The 20,470-nt window shown below is 44.1% G+C and overlaps 1 protein-coding gene across 1 annotated transcript in view; it reads left to right on the top strand.

Moving 5' to 3' along the window:
* Positions 1-15,116, top strand: part of dchs1b (dachsous cadherin-related 1b) — a 69,440-nt gene extending 54,324 nt beyond the window's left edge. The window contains exons 12-29 of the mRNA XM_040181508.2: positions 1,132-1,572; positions 3,325-3,620; positions 3,786-3,901; positions 5,579-5,818; positions 5,994-6,119; positions 6,247-6,456; positions 6,793-7,049; positions 7,172-7,378; positions 7,541-7,937; positions 8,058-8,171; positions 8,310-8,521; positions 8,749-8,900; positions 9,226-9,356; positions 9,579-9,865; positions 10,168-10,309; positions 10,437-10,608; positions 10,695-11,104; positions 11,220-15,116. Of these exons, the coding sequence (XP_040037442.2) occupies positions 1,132-1,572; positions 3,325-3,620; positions 3,786-3,901; positions 5,579-5,818; positions 5,994-6,119; positions 6,247-6,456; positions 6,793-7,049; positions 7,172-7,378; positions 7,541-7,937; positions 8,058-8,171; positions 8,310-8,521; positions 8,749-8,900; positions 9,226-9,356; positions 9,579-9,865; positions 10,168-10,309; positions 10,437-10,608; positions 10,695-11,104; positions 11,220-13,267 (5,958 nt within the window). The 3' untranslated portion in view covers positions 13,268-15,116. The remainder of the gene's footprint in view (positions 1-1,131; positions 1,573-3,324; positions 3,621-3,785; positions 3,902-5,578; positions 5,819-5,993; positions 6,120-6,246; positions 6,457-6,792; positions 7,050-7,171; positions 7,379-7,540; positions 7,938-8,057; positions 8,172-8,309; positions 8,522-8,748; positions 8,901-9,225; positions 9,357-9,578; positions 9,866-10,167; positions 10,310-10,436; positions 10,609-10,694; positions 11,105-11,219) is intronic.
* Positions 15,117-20,470: the final 5,354 nt, after the last annotated feature.

Genomic DNA, 20,470 nt, shown 5'->3' with positions numbered 1-20,470 from the left:
GTGCGACACTGAGATTAGACAGAGACGGAGCAGCCACCTCGGAATCAAATGTTACCAGATGAGACCCGATGAGAGCCAGCTGCATCAAATAGCACAGAGAGGAAGGGATCACACTGGTGTACGGTAGCAGGCATTGATGCATACACGGCCGCATACAAACTGACTGAAATGACACATTCAAACACTCTCCACGAGGTAACATTTCCAGGTAATGATTTCGACATGACGTCTCACTAAGCCGTGGGTAAAAAGGCACTGCCCGTATCTATGGTGCGTGTGAGTGTATATTTCCTGATTTTTGGATAATGAAACCAGACATTGTTTGAATCTGCTTATGTTTGCTTTCTTCGGGGCTCTTTGATCTGTCCCAGAACAAGATCGAACCCTCGGGCTGTTGCTCAGAGGAGGCGAAAGCACACTCGTTTCCCATCTGACCCAACTGCGGCATATGGAGCCTGCACTTTTTGATTACTGCATTATTTGAACTGCAATAATTGCAGTTTTCCCTTGCATCACTGCCTTCATTATTTCGTTACGGGTCCCAGACCCCGACTCTCATCTCGATGCCAGAATATCAAGATATTTACTGGAAGGATTGTACATACTGTGTTCATGCACAATAACAATGCTTGTGAGGGTTATTATAGTAATAACAACGAAAAAGAAACAGATAACAGCCCAAGGCTGTGTTTAGGGATGGGCCGGGATGAGAGCCGTACAGCTTCATTGTCTGCAAAGTATCAGATGCATCGACATTAACAGCACGGTATTCGCCCTGACTCATTCCTTCTGTACTTTGTTGGAAAAAAAATAAATGTTTTTTTTCCACTCTGTGCATGGAGGAAAGAGGCATTAGAGTACAAAAGTTTGCACATATTTTTTCATTCAATATGGAAAGTGAATAAAAAAAGCGCTCTCTGAATCTGAAAAAAAACGGTGTTCCAAATTTTAACGGCAAAAAAACCCAGTGTTCCAAATTTTAACGGGGCAAAAAAAATAACGGTGTTCCAAATTTTAACGGGGCAAAAAAAAAAAAACAGTGTTCCACATTTTAACGAAAAAAAACAAAAAACGGTGTTCCATTTTTTAAAGGGATCAAAACCGGTTTCACCCTTGCTTCCTTTTCTTCAGGTCCTCAGCTCCTCTCGGTCCAACCCCAAGCCCAACATGCTCTCCATGACCCTGAACACAGTCGAAGGAGCTGCTCCGGGCTCCATCATCGGCTCGGTCCGTCCACATGACGAGCATGAACCTAATGTGTTGGAAGGCCAGGTGACCTACCTGGTTGTCGGGGGGACAGACCGGGACGGGACTTTCATGGTGGACCGCTTGAAGGGCGACGTGTACCTGGTGCATGAGCTGGACTACGAGAAGGGCTCAAAGTACAGCCTGCACATCGAGGTGTCTGACTTCTCCCGGGCGTTTCCTAGCAGCCACCTGGTGCAGCTGGATATCAACGTGCAGGACAGCAATGACCATGCTCCGCAGTTCACAGAAGACCCCGTTACCATCGTGATCCCAGAGAACATACAGCCAGGGGCTTCTATATTTACTTTCCAAGCTGTGGATCAGGTGGGAAACAGAATATATACAATGTATTTGGAAAGTATTCACAGCACTTCACTTTTTCCACATTTTGTTATGTTACAGCCTTATTCCAAAATGGATTCTACATTCTACACACAACTACCCATAATGAAAGTGAAAACTTTTAAAAATAAAGAACGAAAACATAACATGTACATACTGTAAGTATTCACAGCCTTTGCTCAATACTTTGTTGAAGCACCTTTGGCAGCAATCACAGCCTCAAGTCTTCTTGGGTATGATTCCAGAAGTGTGGCACACCTATTTCTGTGCAGTTTCTTCCATTCTTCTTTGCAGAACCTCTAAAGTTCCATCAGGTTGAATGGGGAGCGTTGGTGCACAAGCATTTTCAGACCTCTCCAGAGATGTTCGGGTTCAAGTAAGGGCTCAAGTAAGGGCTCTGGCTGGGCCACTCAAGGACATTCACTCTTAAATTCTCAGTCTGAGGTCCAGAGCACTTTGGAGCATGTTTTCATCGAGGATGTCTCTGTATATTGCTGCATTCATCTTTCCCTCAATCCTGACTAGTCTCCCAGTTCCTCCCGCTGAAAAACATCCCTACAGCATGATGCTGCCACCACCATGCTTCACTGTAGGGATGGTATTGGCCAGGTGATGAGCAGTGCCTGGTTTCCTCCAGACATGATGCTTGGCATTCAGGCCAAAGAGTTCAATCTTTGTTTCATCAGACCAGAGAATTTTGTTTCTCATGGTCTGAGAGTCCTTCAGGTGCTTTTTTGCAGACTCCAGGCGGGCTGTCATGTGCTTTTTACTGAAGAGTGGCTTCCGTCTGGCCACTCTACCAAACAGGCCTGATTTGTGGAGTGCTGCAGGGATGGTTGTCCTTCTGGAAGGTTCTCCTCTCTTCATAGAACAACGCTGGAGCTCTGTCAGAGTGACCATTGGGTTCCTGGTCACCTCCCTGACTAAGGCCCTTCTCCCCCGATCGCTCAGTCTGGCTGGGCGGCCAACTCTAGAAAGAGTCCTGGTGGTTCCAAAACTTCTTCCATTTCCGGATGATGGAGGCCACTGTGCTCATTGGGACTTTCAATGCTGCAGAAATCTTTCTGTACCCTTCGCCAGATCTGTGCCTCGATACAATTCTGTCTCGGAGGTCTACAGATGATTCCTTGGACTTCATGGCTTGGTTTACGCTCTGATATGCACTGTCAACTGTGATATCGACAGGTGTGTGCCTTTGTCAATCATGTCCAATCAACTGAATTTAGAACAGGTGGACTCCAATCAAGTTGTAGAAACATCTCAAGGATGATCAGTGGAAACCGGATGCACCCAAGCTAAATTTTGAGTGTCATGGCAAAGGCTGTGAATACTTATGTACATGTTATATTTTCGTTCTTCATTTTTAACAGATTTGCAAAAATTAGCAAAAATCAGTTTTCACTTTGTCATCATGGGTTGTTGTGTGTAGAATGTTGAAGAAAATAATGAATTTAATCCATTTTGGAATAAGGCTGTAACATAACAAAATGTGGAAAAAGTGAATACTTGTTTATGTTCTTCAAAGAATATGTCTAATGTTAACCGGTGGTTTATAATTGAAGGTGCACGTACACGTTATTTTGCTTTTTTAGCTTTCAATCATATCAGTAGAAGTGAAAAAACTCTCTGAAAAATAGATAAAATGTTCATATGAATTCCTTTTATTTCCTTCTTTGTGTTTTGTCCTCAAAATCTCCGCCCCACTGTCTAATTCATCTGTTGCATCTTTCATAGGATGGCAGTGGACCCAACAGTGAGCTGCACTACTCCATCGAGCACTACTGGCCCGACACGCCAGACGTCCTGACCCTCGACCCCTCCAGCGGAGTGCTGACCCTTGGGAAGAGGCTGGATCGTGAGTCAACGGCTTCCCTCTACCTGGTGGTGCGGGCCACAGACCAAGCAGTGGATCCGTCCCAGAGGCGCTGGGGCTCAGTCACCGCCCGGGTGTTCGTGACGGACGTCAACGACAACGCTCCGGTCTTCAGCTCTCCTTCTGCAGTCAGCGTTATGGAGGATCAGCCAGTAGGGTAAGGAGCGTGTCTCACTGTACTTTCTGTGACAGGTTTCGGTCAAGAAGAACCTCCAAGAAGCCTGTTAAGCAAAAGGCCAATAACCAAATGCATTCACTTTCATGGCCGCAAGCTTTAAAGGGCTTGTTTGTTTCAATATTTGATTTGCATCTTCGTCGGCAGATTTGTGATTTTGTATGTGATGGCTCGAGATGAAGACGAAGGGGAAAATGGCAGAGTGTCGTACAGGATCCAGGCGGGCAACAACGCTGGTCGCTTCAGTCTTAACGCCAACACTGGTGAGCTTATTTTTGGCCTTAGTCACAACATCTTAAAAGTATTGTTATGTTCCAATGCCATAACAGGATTTTCGGAGACGGGCAATTTCACATGAATTCCCAATTTCACACTCCATCCAGAAATGATTGGGGTAAAATTCTCCACATTACGTGCATTTATAATATCGCTTTGAATGATTCAACGCGGCGGAGTATGTGACCTTTTTCTGTGAGGGTTTTTATGATTGATAGATAATCAGCATCCCACCCGTGAAAGCCCCCTGGATGAACAAAACTTTCCAGAAGTTTGTAATTACCCACAGAAGTGCCGCGTCTACAGCGTCTCAACTGCTAAAACACTCATAACCCTCATAACACTCTCAGCGTTATGACGCTGGATGATGTTTCATCGCCTTGGAGCAATACTTTCCTTGAATAATGCTTTGGTGGGCTTTCCTTGACGGATTTCTTCATGGGAACTGGTTTTAATTTGAGCTGGGGACATGGACGCCGTTTGAGATCTTATATACGTGTACTGTGTGTAATCTCATCATCAGCTCGGCGCTCGGTGGCGTGGGTGTGCTCAGCCCTGACTGAGATGGGATTTAGAACCACAAAACACACCTAATGCAGCGCCCGGATGGAATTAAATCTTTACTTCATTACTGACAATTGTCCGGTGCATTAGCAGGGGTTGAGTTCACTTCTGGTTTGTTTCTCAGACTGTCTGGTGTTAAGTTTATGGTCAATACTAGCTGTAATAGCAGATTATCTTTGCTTTTGCAAAGACGCTTACAGAACGTTCTAAATCACTTAAAAGCTAATGTTTCTTACGCTACCCTTGATTTCTTCGCCAGTAACCTCTGAACTGGATAAAACACCGTATTCATAATGTTTAGATTGTCATATATATTATATTCAATATCTACTATTTAAGTAAAATAGTTCTATTAGAGACTATCTTTCTTCAACAGATAAATAATTTCTTTAGCTAAAATTCAGAATGACATATTCTTTGGAAATCTTGAGATCTTCAGGGTGACTGAAATAAAGTTTTATGTGAGTTTGATGAAAGCTAATGGGTAGGATCACCTTTGTCATACAGCATAGTATCAGAGTGTCATAGTATCAAAGCCTAAGCTTCACACAAAAAGTACAGATAGTGTATGTGTATAGTGTATTATTCAGTCTACGTGATAAAGTAAATATGTATATAAAACACTTACATACACACACACACCAACTAATGCCCTACATATTGAAAGGTTATCAAATAATATAAAATGTTGGACAAAAAACTAATTTTAAAGGAGGTCGATTTGACTTGGCAACTATGTAGTCCCAAGTTGTACTCGGGCTCAGCGTGTGTCTTCCGGCAAACTTGCATTTACAATAATCCTACATGTTCTCATATACCGATGAAGCATTGAGTCTCATTTCAATTCAATTTCATCATTTAAAATCTTGGCTGTGGTCTCTCTCTTACTGTGGAAAATCTCATAAAGCAAAGCTAGTTAGTTTTTACCAGCCCTGCATACAAACACTAAGTCTCTCTAGCAGACGAAATGACAGTCACAAACACTACATAATTCAAACACACACTTTGATAAAAATCATTCAAATGAACATATACATTATAAGTGACATAATCCAGGAAAAGGTGGGTTTACAACTACTTCTCTGTTCTCTCTGTTGTAGGTTCTCTCTCTGTCCTTAAAGCACTTGACCGGGAAGAACAGGACATCTTCAATCTGACCATCGTGTCAGAGGATCATGGGATTCCTCAGCTTTCCACTTCTCAGGTGTTGTGTGTCCAGGTCATAGATGTGAACGATGAAGCTCCGTTGTTCCAGCGAGCAGACTTTGAAGCTCAGGTGATGGAAAACCAAGGACCTGGAACAACTGTCATGACAGTTACCGCCACTGACGGGGATCAAGGTTGGTTTAAACATGTCACATTATTACTGTATAGTTGGAAATAAACTATAGCCTTATATTTCTGGTGGCTTTCATTTAAATGTTAAAGTTGCTGTTGTGTATCGGATTAATCATTATGTTCATTATTATTATTATGTCTTTTTATCTATCAATTAATTAATTCATTAATTTGTAGGTTCTAATGGCCACGTGACATATGGAGGTGTGACAGAGGAAGGCTTCATAATCAACCCTCAGTCAGGAGTCATCACCACCACAAAGGAACTGGATGCAGAGCTTGAGAATCACTACACTCTCACTGGTACTGCTGAATTATCCAACACATTACACTATTTGACCGTTCACATACTAATCAAGCTCAAATTCATTGATTCTACAGAAAACCCCAAATGTTGAAGGGAATCTGATCAATTTGCATGTTTTCTCAGTGTATGCAAGGGATGGAGGGCTGCCTCCTAACTTTGCCAAGGCTGTAGTGCGTGTGGAGGTGAAGGATGTGAACGACAATGCTCCCATCTTTGCTAAACCGTGGTACGGACTGGAGGTGCCGGAGAACCAGGCCGCTGTGGAACTTTGCTTTCTCAAGGCCACAGACCCTGACTCTGGTCCTGGTGGAGAGCTGGAGTACAAGATCACTGGTGAGGAAGTGGTATTGTGTGTGTCTAATCTAAATTTGGTTTTAAAGAGGAATGTAGTTCCCCACAATCGCTGAATTTGCGAATTATTTCAATTTTTGGTCATTTGCAGGTTTTTTAGCAACCCAATGTTTACGGTATATTGTGGCAGGAGCATTTGGCTGCATCTATCCTCCAATATGCCTCCCTTTTATTCGCTCCCAACTATTTTAAAGATTACATACACCCGTCTTGAGCACATTCAAACTGTGCAGAGTTGGCAGGAGATGCTTTTAACACTGCTCAGAAATGGCTGGATTCCTAAAGATTTTTTTCATATCATTTGAATTCTCCATCAAGCTGGGGACCGTGATGGAGATTTCCAAATCCACGCCAGCACAGGAGCACTGTCCACGTCACGCGCCCTAGACAGGGAGACGGGAGCTGAATATACATTGGAGGTCGTGGCCACGGACCGAGGCAGCCCTGCTTTCAGCACCACCGTCACTGTGCAAGTCAAAGTGCTGGATGTCAATGACAACAACCCCGTCTTCAGCAGAAGCAGTTACTCTGTGGAAGTGTCAGAGGATGCCGCAGAAGGGTCCAAAGTTTTGGTGGTATGTTGAAATGGGAATTTAGTTAATTTGCATGGTTCGAACTTCTCAATTAACAGTGGATAACAAAAGTCTTCACATGTAGTTCTGATTTAACCCTAAAAAATATACTTATCTATCTCCAGGTGTCAGCCACGGATGTTGATGACGGACTGAATGGGAAGGTTCTGTACTTTCTGAGCCGAGAGGCGCACGGAGCGTTCGGTGTGGATGAGACCACTGGCGTTATCACCACATCAGCACCTCTGGACCGGGAAAAATGGGCGTCATACAGCTTCCAGATTTTTGCTGTTGACCTTTCACCTGCTGAACCCCGCAACTCCTCCGCTCAGGTAAGTGATGGGTTAAATGCTGAAGGTGTTCGTTTTACACATGGTCTTGCTTTCATGAATTTATAAATCAGATTGACAATTTGGAAGATTTTTCTACCTTGCATTTGCAGTAAATTACCAATTCATTTTGCACTCCACCCACATGTGGCCTCTTTCTTCTAGGTGACGGTCACCATCCTAGACGTCAACGACAACACTCCCATCTTCCTCCAGGACCCGCTCGTCATCGAAGTCTCCACTAAGCGCTCCCAGCGGGTTTTAGCCACCATGAAGGCCGAAGATAAAGACTTTGGAGCCAACGGTTCTGTTTTTTACCGTTTCGCCATGCCAGTAAAGGGATTCAGCATCAACTCCCTGACTGGTGAGATCCAAGCCACCAAGCCAGTGGCGGATCTGACCCAGGCTGAGAGGACCCTGATAGTGGAGGCCATGGACCAGGGTACTCCAGCCCAGTCGGCCCAGGGGGTGGTGGTGATTTACGTGAAGGAGGTGGAGTACAGCGGTATTCGCTTCTCCAGGAATGCCAGAGACGTCAGCCTACAGGAGAATGCCGTACAAGGTCTGACATTGATACTGTATCATTAGGGATTAGAATGATCCTCAGACAAATGTTCTACCTTTACACTTGACTCTATCTGCTGTCACAGCTAAGGAACATTTTCTCTGCTCAAACATTCAGGCACGGCTGTGGCTCAGGCTCAGGCTCAACACCCGGATGGCACACGTAATGGTATCAGCTACAGCCTATTCAGTGGCAATAGAAAGCAGGCCTTCCGCATCAGCTCCTCAACAGGTGAAACTTAAAATAAAACACTACTTTTTTTCAAGTATCACTTCTAATTGATGTGAATGAGATGCCCATTGTAGAAAAACTATAAAAACAAAACTGAACTTCATGATGTGATGTTATTCTTTTCACTCAAATTTGTAGGGGAAATCATGGTGCAGAGCTCCAACGGTTTGGACTTTGAAGACACCCCAAAACTCCGTATAGTTGTGAAGGCTGAAACAGTGTCCTCCACATCTTTCACGGCAATCAACTTGATCCTGCAGGATGTCAACGACAATCTTCCCCGCTTTCAGCTGCAGAACTATGTGGCCTACATGAGGGAAACACAGGGCTATGAGATGCCAATAATACAGGTACATACAAATAGGACAACTCAACAGTAAATTAGAAGGCCAATCTCGCAGGGCAGACTTCTGCCAAGGACGTGTATTTGGCTCTTCCTTTGTCCATGATACACTCTTTGCTTGGCCAAGTAATACTGCCAAAGTCATACAGATATTCGGCTTACTGGAGTTTTCCGAAGAGTCAGAATGCATTTTGATCCGTCTACTTTTTTTCCCTCTCCTCGACCTTTTCCCAGGTGATGGCTGAGGATGTCGATCAGGGCCAAAATGGTCAGGTGACTTACTCCATCCAGTCATCAGGCATAAGCGGCCTGTTTAAGATAGACCCGGCGACAGGAAGCATCACCACAGCAGCCATCATGGACCGTGAGATCTTTACCCAGACCAAGTGAGAATAGATGTTTTTGTTTAGATAGTTTGTCACAAAGGAAACTTAGTCAGCTGAAGTTTTGTGCATCAGCGCAAATCAATATCTGCACAACGAATGCATCAAAGCTGCAGTTTCAAACTGTGTAAATCATTTCTCGTTCACAAAGCAACACAACATTTTTGTGTTGCTTTCATAAGTCTTCTGTTTTAGAAAACGTGCGGCCGAGGTGCATCCTTTTTCCTTTTTATATTTCCTCTATCATCACCAACATTGGAATGAAACATTACGAGCTACAGATGCAGATTACCTTTAGGAAAATGTGTTTTCCGTGTCCACCCTACAGGCTTGTAGTTACAGCCACTGATAGAGGAAGTCCACGGCTGGCTGGTTCGGCCACATTGACGGTGATAATTGTCGACCAGAACGACAACAGTCCGACCATTCCCCTGCCTCAGGAAATCCGCATCCCAGAGAGTAAGAACCTTACTTTGACGGAATTTTCATCTCTTTATCTGTTTCCTTTTTAGTTTATAGCAAACGTATTACTTTTAGCCAACACATTCTGTCACCAGACGAGTGGGTTTAAGATTGTTTAGTGCATCGTTGCTGTGAAACATTATAAAAAATACAAAAAGCATACTTTTGTCAACAGCAATTTAAACAGGTTTACGTTCAACCTCTCTCTCTTTCCATCAGATATGTTGATTGGCACCGAGATCACTCTTGTGACGGGTAACGATGTTGACTCCAGTCCGGCCCTCTCCTACTCCCTGCACCTTGACCCAGCATCCTTAGGCAAGTTTGGGATCCACCGCTACAGCGGAGGCGTATCACTCACTGCCCCTCTGGACTTTGAGGAGAAGACGTGGTACACCGTGACTGTCAGAGCCACAGACAGCCAGCATCACACCGAGGCTAACATTACAATACTGGTGGAAGATATTAATGACAATGCACCTGCATTCACCCATGATCTCTATCAGGTAATGTGGCGTATAAATCAAACTATTGCTGTTTCATACTAGATATATTACTTATATATCAAATTAAATGGGTGCCGTAAGAAGTCTTATGTGTTCGTTGCATGCTACTCGATGCCTGCCTGATCTGTAGACATTTCCACACAGTAAAAAACACATGTAAAGTGCACACAGAGGACTAACATTGACTAGAGAAACGTTGTACAGGCTGTATAATATTGACTTTCTTTGTCTTTGGAAATTAATTCACACATTAATAGCACAATTAAAAGTCAAATGTTATTGTTCATATCTCTGGACCTCAGGTAACTCTGCCTGAGCACACACCACCAGGAAGCACAGTTGTCACGGTAACAGCAACTGACAGGGATTCTGGGGAGAACGGAAAGATCACCTACAGAGTGACCTCATCAACCCAAGAGGGTTTCTACGTTGACCCCAACAATGGTAAACAACGGGGTGCCCACCCTGATTTAGTTTAGTTTTGATAGAAAGTGTAAAGTAATTTCATTACTTTTTAAAGCAGCTTCTCCAGCACAATGACTGAATCCCTTTCTCTGCCCTCTGTGTCCAGGAACCCTGTTCATCAATCACAGAGCCGAGTTTGACCCTGAACGTCCCTCAGTCAGTATTGTTATTGAAGCGTGTGATGCAGGGTCGCCTTCGCTCTCCTCCCTCACCACCGTCCAAGTCCAAATCTCTGACGTCAATGACAATGCTCCTGTGTTTCATCAATCAGATTACAGGTCAGTCCACATCGATTTGACTCTGGATGTCTCAAAATGTAGCCGCAACAGCTGGCCTTACAAATTGTATGCTTTTCTGTATGCAGGGCTACAGTTTCTGAAGATACCATCCCAGGGTCAACAGTTCTGACTTTCGAGGCCTTTGACAGCGACCTCTCGCGGGAAAACTGTGGCTTCGACTTCGCCATTGCCAATGGAAATGAGGGAAATGCGTTCCAGATTGAAAGCAGCGTGCGGTTCTTGGAGGGACGAGGCTTTCAGACAGTTGGGAGTCTGCTTTTGGCCGAGGGACTTGACTTCGAAACCAAGCCCCTTTACAACCTCACTGTGGTGGTGTCGGACCGCGGTGTGCCCCAGAGGAGCTCTAGTGTCGCAGCAGTAATCACCATTGGGGATGTGAATGATAACCCTCCGGTGTTCAGCAGAACAGAATATGCCGTGTCGCTGAGCGAGGGAGCTGCCGCCGGGACTGAGATCATACGGCTGACTGCGACAGGTAGGCAAAAAGACTTCCGTTGTTTTTCCATCTCTCATTCACTATTCCCTTTTTTCAACATTGCTCTCATCTCGCAGTTAATTCCTTCAACTCTGTCTCTGTATTTTTTCGCCAGACCCAGACTCAACTCCCCATGCTGAGGTCCAATACACAATCAGCTCTGGTGATGAGGTGAACTTTTTTACCATGGACCAGTGGACTGGTGCCTTACGGCTTCAGCGAGCCCTCGACCGTGAGCACCGGTCCACACATATTGTCATCGTCCAGGCCACAGATGGACAGGGTCACTTTGCACTAGCTCCAGTCACTGTTGAGGTCAAAGACGTAAATGACAATTATCCGTTCTTTCCTGTGGAAGTCCTGACAGTCAGTATAAAAGAAAACCAACCAGCGAACTCAGCTGTGACAGTTCTACATGCCATAGATCATGACACGGGAGTTTATGGCCAGCTGAGGTACTACATTATGGAGCGGTCAGTGGCGGGAAAAGACAGCTTCACTGTAGACCAGGACTCTGGAGAAATCAAAAGCAAAATTGCATTTGACTTTGAGAAGGTCAACTCCTTTAACTTTGTAGCAGTGGCAGTAGATTCAGGAAACCACTCAGCCACTGTAACCGTACAGGTGTTTGTCACGGGGGAGGATGAGTATGACCCAATCTTCACATCCTCTGATTTCTCCTTTGATGTCCCAGAGGAAGCTAAGAAAGGCCAGAGCATTGGCCAGGTCCAGGCAAGTGACGGAGATGAAGGAGTGGATGGCATTGTTCTCTATTCTCTTCCCACCACCTCCCAGTACTTTGAAGTAAACAAAACCACTGGCGTCATTTTCCTCAAGTTGGACGGCTCAGGAAGCAGTGCTAGCAGTGGCTCTGGCCGGACCAAACGGGAAGCCAGGCTGATGACCCTAGAAGTGAGAGCTCACAGTCCTTTAGATGCATCTCGCACCGCTACAGCCCAGGTCTCCATCGATGTCACAAACACCAACTATGGCCTTGCCCCCGATGTCAACATCCTACTGATAAGCGTCATCGCTGTGTCTCTTGGTCTTATCGTGTTGCTTGTGGTCATGGCTGTGGTAGTGTTCCTTGTCAAGTCACGCAGGAGGAAGAAAGCCCAGGGTGCAGGAAATAGAACTGTTGCCACGGGAACTGCTCTGCAGAAATTGGATGATTGCAACTCAGGACCAGGAGGGGAGAAGATCTACCACCAGGCTTTGCCAGGCTATGCTGGAGATCAGGGTGGGGCCGGTGGTGGACCCTACCCTAGAGGAGGCTCTCTGGATCCCTCTCACTCCAGTGGAAGAGGATCTGCCGAGGCAGCAGAAGATGATGAGATCAGGATGATAAACGAGTATCCCCGTGTTGCCTCCATCACCTCGTCCATGCAGGAGCACATCTCTGCCAGGGGACCGGACTCTGGAATTCAGCAGGATGCTGACCAGCTCTCTGATATCTCCTGTGAGCCGGCTGCTTTGGAAGGCAGCACCTGGTTCAAAGGAAAGAAACTGGGAGGCAGTCTCAGTGGGACATTGCTATCTGGCCAGCTCCCAGTCTATAGGGACGATGGAGGAGGGTACCTAGGGGCAGGCCGTGGCCTCAACATTTCCCTTCCCAAGGATTACGCCTTCCCAGAGGATGGCAAGCCTTCAGTGGATGGTTCTCTGACAGCTATCGTTGCCAGTGACGAGGAGCTCCGCGGAAGTTATAACTGGGATTACTTACTCAACTGGTGCCCTCAGTTCCAGCCCCTAGCTAATGTCTTCACAGAAATTGCCAGGCTGAAAGATGAAACTGCCCAGCAGAGCCAAAATCCTCGCCAACCTTTCCAGCCCAAGCACAAAATGGATCCAAAACCTAGGATTGATCCTCCACCACTCATCACATCAGTTGCTCATCCAGGGGCCATGTCAGTCCCCCCCAAGGTCCCTGTCCTCGGACGGACATTCCCCCACCTGGCCTCACTCCGCAGGTCCCCTATCAGTCACGAGGGATCCATTTCGTCAGCAGCAATGTCCCCCAGCTTCTCCCCTTCGCTGTCTCCTTTGGCAGCTCGATCTCCAGCTGTTTCTCCCTTTGGTGTCAATCAGGGTCCCTCAGCATCCATGATCAGCACCAGGGAGCCCTCACTGGACCAGAGTCCCGATCGCGAGATGAGAATATGATAGAAAGAATTGTAAGATAGGCACCCTGAAGAAAAGCATGGCGGAGCATCCTTTTGGCTTTTCTTGTCCACGGAACAAAAGGAAGCAGGTGGAGACGTCATTCTCAGAAACAACTGTTTTAATTAGGAGAATAACGGTTTCATGAATGTCCGACCATATGAATTTTGGACAATTAACAGCCACAAAGAAATACTTAACTGCTTCCTGGTAGAATGTTTCTCATTCTTTGTAGTACAGGATTACGCAAAAGTGGAACACGTGCCTGGGTTGACAGGACCAGCCCGCCCTTCCATACCGACAGTGACGCAGATCTTGATGAACTGATCAGGGTTTAGAGGAAGGTCTTCATGGGAATATGCACTTACCATGGCCCTGCAGTCAGAGATCCCTTAGTGTGTAGATAGATGTGTAGTTTTCATGTTACCTCGCTGGCTGGCCAGAGAGCTAAGGACCATGTTCCTCTCTTTGTGTCTGTGGACTTTTTTACACTCCAGTATTAATCTTATCTTGTGGCCTCTTTAAAATGGTCTCTGGACGTGGATGTGAATCCCATGGACAGACAAACGGTGTGTTTTCACAAAGTCACTGATTCTTTGAATTGGCCTTGCAGCACATAATGGAACAGCAATGGAGATTATTGTTTTTCTCACCAATACAGATGACACTTTTTTTTCATTTTAACTTTTATTTTTATATATTTTTATATGAAATTATGATTTCAAATCCAGAAATGACATTGTTCCAACATGAAGGGGTTATTGTTTTTTCGTATTTGCATATATGTATATTTGTATGTATGCAGGCAATGTTATTTACTGAATGTGGTTTTAGAAACTTGTGACAGTTCTGATATGAGTGAGAAAGAGACGTTTGTGTTTTTAGCATTATTTATATTAAAAAATGACTTTTTAACAGTAAGAAAACCAAGCACATTCTACGCTGTATTCTTACCTTTTTTCCAATTGTAGATCATCACAAATTGAAAACAGAAAGAAAAAAAAAGTGATCAATCTTTTACCTGCTTCTCAAGTTGTTCTTCACTCTGCCGTTCTGCACATTTCCTCTGTTATTCTGCGAGAACAATTTGCTGATCAACTCTGTCTTTGACAGAAAGTTCTTCCTGAAGTCAAGTAACTTAACTAACTTAAAGGCATTTTACTGTGAAGATCTTCACCTCAACATAACAAAAAAAGCATGCAATGTACAGGCTGGGATTCTCTCAAGGAAGTGGCCTAACTTGGAGAAACGTAGCACATGAGCCAGACAAGAGGGAAACAAACGCCTGTATGAATGAGCTGATACATTCAGCAAGCAGCGCAGTGAATATTTTCCATCTTAACTCTCTGTTCTGTGCATTGTATTGGTTTGATCCACTGATCTGGAATGTCACCGACATGATGAGGTGTTTTCAGGTTCCGTGTGTTTAACTCATCATCTAAGCCTTCTTGCTTTTCTCTCATTATTGAGATGCAGTTTTAGCCGTCTGCTTGTGTAGAGAATGCTTCACCGGTGTCTTTTTTCATTCTTCAATACGTATTTATCCTTGTGGCCTGTTTTTTGAGTGTCTGTTTTCAAGGGACGGTTTCTACCTTTTGTTCTTTGTTCAACGTGACTCTTCAACTCGCCTCATGTGAGGCTTGCAGCGGCTCAGCTGAAAGCTACACAAGCCACAAGCCTTTAGCTGAAGCACAACACGTTCTCAACTCATACTCGAGGTGCTTCAGAAACATTTCGGTGTTGGAGGAACTCCATTTGGACCAGTGAGTGATCAGTGGAGCGATGGCAGAAGGAAAGAGCTGTAAATGTATCTAAAGCAAATAATAAATTCCTACTGATCTCTTTTGACAAACTGCAGTCAGACTCTTTTCTTCTTCAGAATTCAAAGCAAGGCTTTGTCGGTAGAACTGAACAACAATTAAAGTTTAACAGTCTTCCAGTTACCTCAGCTATGAAGGCCAACTTTGAAGAGGTAGCATTAACTTTTAGATTTATTAGAGTTACTGAGAGGAGGACTCTGGGCAGAATTAGGGCAGCTCTTATGAAGGCAGTGGGCCAGGAGACAGAGACGTACACCCAGTAAGGTCACAATGTGGCTCTAAAGAACAGTAACTAGACAAATGAACGTTAGCCTTAAAAGCAGTATAAGATAATACAGTACACTATGTTATCATTGTGATTTTGGATGGATTTATTTTGGTTCGGTTGAATCCGAGGAGTAGCGTTTAAAAGGATGATTTCAAACATTGTTTTTTACAAAATAAGGTGAACAAAAAGGGATTTATTTTTCATTTTAACAATAAAAATAGGGCTTCAAAAAACCTGTCAACACTGGATTCAGTTGTTCCAGCTCATCTAAAGGCACATGATGTTTATTCATATGGAGCACAGACATGTTTGCATAGCTGTGAGGGATTTCTGCCTCATTTGGTGATCACACACACACACACACACATGCACCGTTTCTGTGATTATTGTGATGTACAGAAGGAATTGGACATGGATTTTGACAAGGTCCAAAAGGAAAAGCCAGAGACTGAAGTCCCTGTGATACCAGTGAGACTTCTTGTTAAATGAGAAGTGATGACAAATGGCAATACAAAGTATATTTGAATGTTAATTTTGCTCTTCTGCATTACGCATTAAACAAGTTCAGCTGAGGATCAAATGTACACTTAACAGAATTAAGACCATCTAACTACAGTCTTGCCTGTAGTCTGCTGTCCCCACTAACACATTAACCACAACACAGCTGTGTTTACAGCACGCCGTCCCAAGACTTCCTTTGCAGCCGAATCCTTCACTAAGCCCACAGAACTCAGAATAACCATACGCACACACGTGCACAAGCACACACTTATGTGCTCCTGCACACATGGCCCGCAACAATCTCCCCAGCTGATATTGGCCCAGATCCAGTTCCTGCAGGCACACACTTGGCAGGTAATTTAGTTGAATATGGGACAAATCTGTCTGGAGCAGAAGTCCTTTCCTTGGGGATGTTGTTCGCTAAATTGAAGTTGTTGGTACGGTATAATATGTGTGTGTGTGTGTGTGTCATACAAAAGAATTTTAGACTTAATGTAAATCTTTGATACAGTTGTGATCAACTGGGAAGACGCAGTACTGGGCCATACATCTCCTTCATCATGTGTTCATCGTGATGTTACTGACCACCACAGTACTGGAAACCAATCGAACAACAAAATATATTTATGAAGACTATTGATGTACCCAATGTACGCAGTGGAAACGCCCTTGTCTCGTTGACCGTTGCTCCTCAGATCCTTTAACCTCTTAATCCATAGCCTTATGGGGAACTTTGTCTGTGCGTGTGTTTTGTTTTACGTTGCGTTTAGAGCAAAGCAAAGTTCTACCGTTTCCAACAATACCAGACATGTTATCGTAAACTCAAAAGAAAGCAACCCTGGATCTTTTAAACACAACCTGCTCCTCAAGGAGTCTATATTTGTTTGAGTTTACTATTTAAATATATTACTTTGTAACAAGAAAATGTTTGGAAAACCCACACGTAAATTTGATTATTCTGAAAGCTAAAGACCAAATACCATAAATATACATGCTCTATAAATACATCATTGCTTTTGGCAATTCTTTTTATAAATAGAGTCCATCTTCGATCTTAAGACCATGTCTTCCTTCCAGTGGGTTCGGGCAATCTGCAGCTGCACCGCCGGGCGTCAGGCCTGTAAATATCATGTTCGACTTGGCCCATGCTGTAGTTAGCATCCAGGTGCTCTTTCAATCAAATCTACTTTTAAATGATTAATCAGTACATGCATAAGAATGTGCAAACATGCAGCTGTAAAGTAAGTTTTGTGTGGCGTTACAGACGAGCATTGAGAGCACTGCAGATAAAAATGTAATGATAAATGTAGGTTAGTGCACAGGGAGAGAAGAAATCTTAATTGTAACTTTTAACTGAGATTGAAGACCATGGATTTTTAACTATAATGATAATAATGATAAAATAATGGAAGAAGTGGTTCAATGTTATTATGAAAAAGACAAACAACATTAAACCTCATTCCAATTATTACACTTATGGGATTACACAATCCCATAAGAGGAAATACTGATAAAAATGATATATTTCTGGCTGCAAGAGGGATATTTGGTAAATAGCCTTATATGAACACATTCTCAGTATTAAAAAACACATGAAAACACTTAAGAATCTTACACAATAAGGAGGCAGTCCATCATTTTGTCTGCCACTCTGATTTGAGTTAGCAACATTGAATTGCACTGGGAGGTAAGATAAGAGTACCTGAATCCCACTAATCTCTTTATTGTGTCCTCTTCACCCCGAATATTCTTTAAACAGATTCCCAGATCTGCAGTCGGGACCACTGAGCAAAGTGAGCGTCTCCTCCAAGGTCAGGCGGGCCCCCGTGAATCTGTTCCCCCTCTCTGGTGTCCCCCCCCCTCCCTACCTCAGGAACTGACCATGAACACATACATCGCCACAGACTGACACTCAAAAGCTCTCGGCGGTACCTTTGGTGCCCAGATCCAGTTTCATGCTGTTCGGCAGCTAGGCGTTGTCTCCGTTGATGAAGGAAAAAGCTTCGCACCGCTTTTCTATCGAGAGATGTGCACGTGTGTGTGCACGCTTTGCTGAGGCGCTGTGATGTCGACTCAAAAGTCGCGTACCTCCTTGTCGGCGACGTTAAGACGTCCATTGAACTGAAGAACTATAGAACTATGCCAAAAATATTCCTGTCACACTTGTGTGCTTCTTGCATTTGCGTGACTAAAAGGCTTCAAGGAGGGAAAAACACCCACCGGGGCGTTTTGGCTCATGGCCTTTATATTGCTATTTTTAGTGAGTTTTCACCTCTTTTTTCTTTCCTGTGGTGTCAAGCTGAGAAAGAAGTGACAGGAGAAAGGAGCCAGCTGAGTCAGTGGGAGCCTGGTTCTCATTTGTGCTGACCTTGCTTTACAGGACTCCCTCACTAGCGTCACTCACACTTCACTCTGCAGGAGGCAGCAGGGTGAGGTGGAGGGAGGAAGGATGGAGGGGAGACGGGTGAGAAATGGGAAAAAGTTTACCCCAGTACTTTAAAAATGAAATTGTGTTTAACAGCCAAAATAACAGGCTTGTGAACTCATTGTTAATCACCGAGAAGATTTCAAGAGATTAATTCCGCCGAGAGTTCGATGCCGTTCTCGGCTTTATAATTGTCATTTTGACCGTGTTTATTGCACGTTGTTTAAAAACAGCACCATTAATCAAGTTTGCAAATGTTGAAAAAAAAGAATTGTTCTCTGGATTGCAGTGCTTCAAAAAATGTTTTTTTCGTGTGAGAATTAGCCGTTGTCAAACACTTTTGACAACACAATCATGCGTTGCAGCCCATAGCTTTTACTGATTGTGAATAACAAAGAGCGGTTACACATGATCTCAAGTTCTGGGCCTGGAAGGTCCGTTCAGCACTCACTGCACGCCGTTGTGTTGCCAGCCAACTATCCCTCTAATTAGCAATTCCTTTATTCTATGAATGATGTGCTGCGGCAACTAGGCTGAGTTCAAAGGTCATATGGATGGCACCCAGTTGGAAGATAGAGAGGATAAGGAGGAAAGCCGAGCATTACTCTTCCCTCCCTGTCCCGCTAAGGTCCTAATGGACTCCATACCGCGCTGTCCGTCCTGTTCTCTACGGTAGGAGAGCTTGTCAAGGTCCTACTGCCCGTCAGCCTCTTAGTCAGGGAGGATTGTCAGCATGTCAGCAGCAGCTTAGCCTGAGTTCACCATAAGGTTCACAGTCCTCAATTGCCTTTTTCATCCTCATCGTTTCTCCATCTACTTCTGTCCGTCCACTGTTCCACAATTTTTCTTTGTCCTCTACATTTGTGATCAAGATGTGAGCTAAAGCTCTGGAAGAGATACCGAAATGAAGAAAACACGCTTTGGCTCATCCATCAGGGTGATTGAACCAATACTATTGCCAAGAAAAAGCAATAGGACAAAAAAAAAACACTGCCTCTTAGTACAGCAAACTGGGAAAAGGGCACTTAAAGGAGAAAGCCTTTAAAAGGAATACAGCTGATTCTGGCCAACGCAAAGTAGGTTTCACATTTCAAGCCATTATGCTGATTTATGATTGATAGATTAATAGACTGCCTGAGTCAAGCTTTTTTCTAAATGGAAACGGTTCCATCTATAACGCCGCACCGAGCGTTTTCGGCATTCATCACAGTTGCCCATTTATATCCCCTTGGCTGTGCACGTCACGTGCGCACCTGATGTTTTTTTCCACTCATTTTTCCAAAGCTCGCTAAGAAGCTGTAGGTCAGCGACCCCCTCAATGTCAAGGAAATGTCAAGCATTATCCTGTGCAGGTTTTTCAAATAAAAACAATAACGACATGGTTTACTTGCGAGGTTACAGACAGAATTCCATCCAGATTATTCGTCTGCTAGTCGGTCCGGAGCGAAATCCCACACATGTAAACCGCCCTGATGGATTCAATAAGAGCAGAACAAATCAGCGGAGACGTCTGATCTCGGTGCATTCACTCGGTCACACGGTGAAAACAACAGCTGGAAGTAGCTGTTTGCCATCCCCTCGTCCAGTAGTTCCTTTATAGTCCATGACTTTCATCTGACATGGTTTACTCAGTGAAACTTGAGTGTTGCACAATCATCTTTCTGCAGTGAAAAAGCACCTTGTGTTCAGTTCTGTTATTTCATTCATTTGGTGCCATTTGTAAACAGCTTTTATCTTTATGAACGTGTTTTTTGCCCTTCGGTCTGACTCGTTCTACGACACTGTGAGAAGTAGCTGTTTTATTGCTTGGCTTACAGTGAATGTGCTCAGACATTGAAGCAGTATAAAGCTCGATTTGCGGCGGCATCAGCAGTTGTTTAGCCTGTTAACCACCATTGAGGAAAGTGAATTCATTTATTCTTCTTCCTAAAACCACAAAGACGCTCTTCACGTCCAAACACGTGCAGCTTAACGTTGAAACTCACTTTAATTTAAGATATTAGCATAAAAAATGGCTGTCTTGATTTATATATCGCACTTTATTTTAGATTTCTCAAAAATTTTCCCCTTCTCTTGTCTTTCTCCAAACCGAGTCTCATATAAATTTATATGCAACTTTTCTTCAGACGTGATTTGATAGCTGATTTATTGCCACTTCAGGAGATTCAGAAGTTCACATCACCACAGTGACA

Source organism: Gasterosteus aculeatus, chromosome 7 (genome assembly GCF_964276395.1).
Source record: "Gasterosteus aculeatus chromosome 7, fGasAcu3.hap1.1, whole genome shotgun sequence".
Classification (NCBI taxonomy): Eukaryota; Metazoa; Chordata; class Actinopteri; order Perciformes; family Gasterosteidae; genus Gasterosteus; species Gasterosteus aculeatus.
The sequence above is the reverse complement of the archived record's forward strand: the minus strand, read 5'-3'. Positions and strand labels throughout refer to the sequence as shown.